Source organism: Hylobates moloch, unplaced genomic scaffold (assembly GCF_009828535.3).
Source record: "Hylobates moloch isolate HMO894 unplaced genomic scaffold, HMol_V3 SCAFFOLD_13, whole genome shotgun sequence".
In the NCBI taxonomy this organism is placed as follows: Eukaryota; Metazoa; Chordata; class Mammalia; order Primates; family Hylobatidae; genus Hylobates; species Hylobates moloch.
The window spans coordinates 26,915,548-26,918,079 of NW_026652288.1; the positions used below are offsets into that span (position 1 = coordinate 26,915,548).

The 2,532-nt window shown below is 44.8% G+C and overlaps 1 protein-coding gene across 2 annotated transcripts in view; it reads left to right on the forward strand.

Moving 5' to 3' along the window:
* Positions 1-2,339, forward strand: part of ATRAID (all-trans retinoic acid induced differentiation factor) — a 103,229-nt gene extending 100,890 nt beyond the window's left edge. For both annotated transcript variants that reach the window (XM_058426155.1, XM_032172519.2), the window contains 5 exons: positions 517-588; positions 670-741; positions 828-949; positions 1,707-1,804; positions 2,028-2,339. In XM_058426155.1, the coding sequence (XP_058282138.1) occupies positions 517-588; positions 670-741; positions 828-949; positions 1,707-1,804; positions 2,028-2,132 (469 nt within the window). In that variant the 3' untranslated portion in view covers positions 2,133-2,339. The remainder of the gene's footprint in view (positions 1-516; positions 589-669; positions 742-827; positions 950-1,706; positions 1,805-2,027) is intronic.
* The last annotated feature ends 193 nt before the right edge of the window (positions 2,340-2,532 follow it).

The following is a 2,532-nucleotide window of genomic DNA, read 5'->3' on the forward strand; positions in this document are numbered from 1 at the left end:
TGCCACTGCACTCCAGCTTGGGCAACAGAGTGAGACTGTCTCAAAAAAGGAAAAAGAATGTTCCATATCTGTACTAACCAGTACAGTAGCTACTAACATGTGGTTATTCCATTTGCACTTGTAATATGGCTAGTGCAAATGAGACACTGAATTTTTAGGTTAAATTAATTTTTCTCTATAGAGTCAGGGTCTCACTCATATTGCCCAGGCTGGTCTCGAATTCCTAGGTTCAGGTGATCCTGCCCGCTTGGCCTCCCAAAGTGCTGGGATTACGGGAGTGAGCCACTACACCCAGCCTAAGGTACATTAATTTAAATTTAAATAGTTACATGTGGCAAGTGGCAATTCTATTGGATAATGCAGAATTAAAATGTCTACCACAGCTCCTAGTGTGTGACTGAACACAGCTGTGTTCAATTATTAGCTGAAAAGGGGGTTGTATAGTCAAATCCAAACTGTGCCGTAGCTGAAGAAAAAGAGGAACACACAGTTATATTGATTACTTTATTTCCTCAGGCTGGATCTCCAGAACTGTTCTCTGGAGGACCCTGGTCCAAACTTTCATCAGGCACTTACCACTGTCATCATGTAAGTAATTAGGTACCTCCCACCCAAAAGGCTAATATAGTGTAGGTTGATGCGAAAGTGCTAACATTGTGTGCTTTGCAGAGACCTGCAAGCAAACCCCCTCAAAGGGGACTTGGCCAACACCTTCCGTGGCTTTACTCATCTCCAGACTCTGTGAGTAAGGGTATGGGAAGAGAATCAAAGAGGGATGATGCTGTGAGTTTAGCAACTTTGCACGTTATGACCACATTTCTCTTTAGGATACTGCCACAAGATGTCAACTGTCCTGGAGGAATTAATGCCTGGAATACTATCACCTCTTATATAGACAACCAAATCTGTCAAGGGCAAAAGAACCTTTGCAATAACACTGGGGACCCAGGTATGCTGTCTTACCTCCAAACTTGTGGGAATTGTCTTTTCTCCCTTGTATTTTCCACTTTAGATCAGAAAGACAAAATTGCTTAAGTGCCTTTCATTCAGAGTTCTGGGGCTATAACCCCTTTGAAAGAAAAGATCTTAAGATGTATTATTTGTCTCACGTGTGTCCGTGTAACGAAACCACCAAACAGGCTTTGTGTGAGCAACAAGGCTGTTTATTTCACCTGGGTGCAGGCGGGCTGAGTCCAAAAAGAGAGTCAGCAAAGGGTGGTGGGATTATCATTAGTTCTTACAGGTTTTGGGATAGGCGGTGGAGTTAGGAGCACTGTTTTGCAGGCAGGGGGTGATCTCACAAAGTACATTCTCAAGGGTGGGGAGAATTACAAAGAACCTTCAGCGTGGGGGAGATTACAAAGAACCTTTAAGGGTAGGAGAGATTACAAAGTACATTGATCAGTTAGGGTGGGGCAGAAACAAATCACAATGGTGGAATGTCATCAGTTAAGGCTATTTTCACTTCTTTTGTGGATCTTCAGTTGCTTCAGACTATCTAGATGTATACATGCAGGTCACAGGGGATATGATAGCTTAGCTTGGGCTCAGAGGCCTGACATTATTGTTACTGTTTTTGTCTATAATCTTCTTTCCTCTTCCTTTATCCTAGCAATGATTGAGAGAATCTAAGTTGAAATAGATAATTGAGAAATATGCCTAATGAGATGGATGCAGTGATGTTCTCTATTCTCTCTGGCCTCCAGAAATGTGTCCTGAGAATGGATCTTGTGTACCTGATGGTCCAGGTCTTTTGCAGTGTGTTTGTGCTGATGGTTTCCACGGATACAAGTGTATGCGCCAGGTGAGGAATTAGGCCGTCTAACTAGGGATACAAGGAATGCATAGAGCAAGTCTTCTCAGAAAGGAGAGCCACAAGACCAGGAGCTGATACAGATTTCCTATAGGTGGAAAACTATAGAATTGCCCTAGACAAAGTGATAGGTATATTAGGAAAGAACTAGGTATTAGGATGTGGCCCCCCGTGTAACGTTGTATGGGGATGTTTTTTGGTCTGTTGTTCACAGGGCTCGTTCTCACTGCTTATGTTCTTCGGGATTCTGGGATCCACCACTCTATCCGTCTCCATTCTGCTTTGGGGGACCCAGCGCCGAAAAGCCAAGACTTCATGAACTACATAGGTCTTACCATTGACCTAAGATCAATCTGAACTATCTTAGCCCAGCCAGGGAGCTCTGCTTCCTAGAAAGGCATCTTTGGCCAGTGGATTCGCCTCAAAGTTGAGGCCGCCATTGGAAGATGAAAAATTGCACTCCCCTGGTGTAGACAAATACCAGTTCCCATTGGTGGTGTTGCCTATAATAAACTTTTTTCTTTTTTTTTCTTCTCTCTCTTTCTTTTCAAGGAAAGGCGCCCTGCCTTACGTGTTTCTTGCTTGGGGTGGGAGGGACTGCTTTAGGGCAGCCGGTTTTTTCAGGTTTCCCCTGGTTTTGCAGTGCGGAGACCACGAGGGCCCACTCCCAGTGGCTCCGCGGACCCCGCCCCTTACGTGCCCGGCCCCGCCCCTCACGC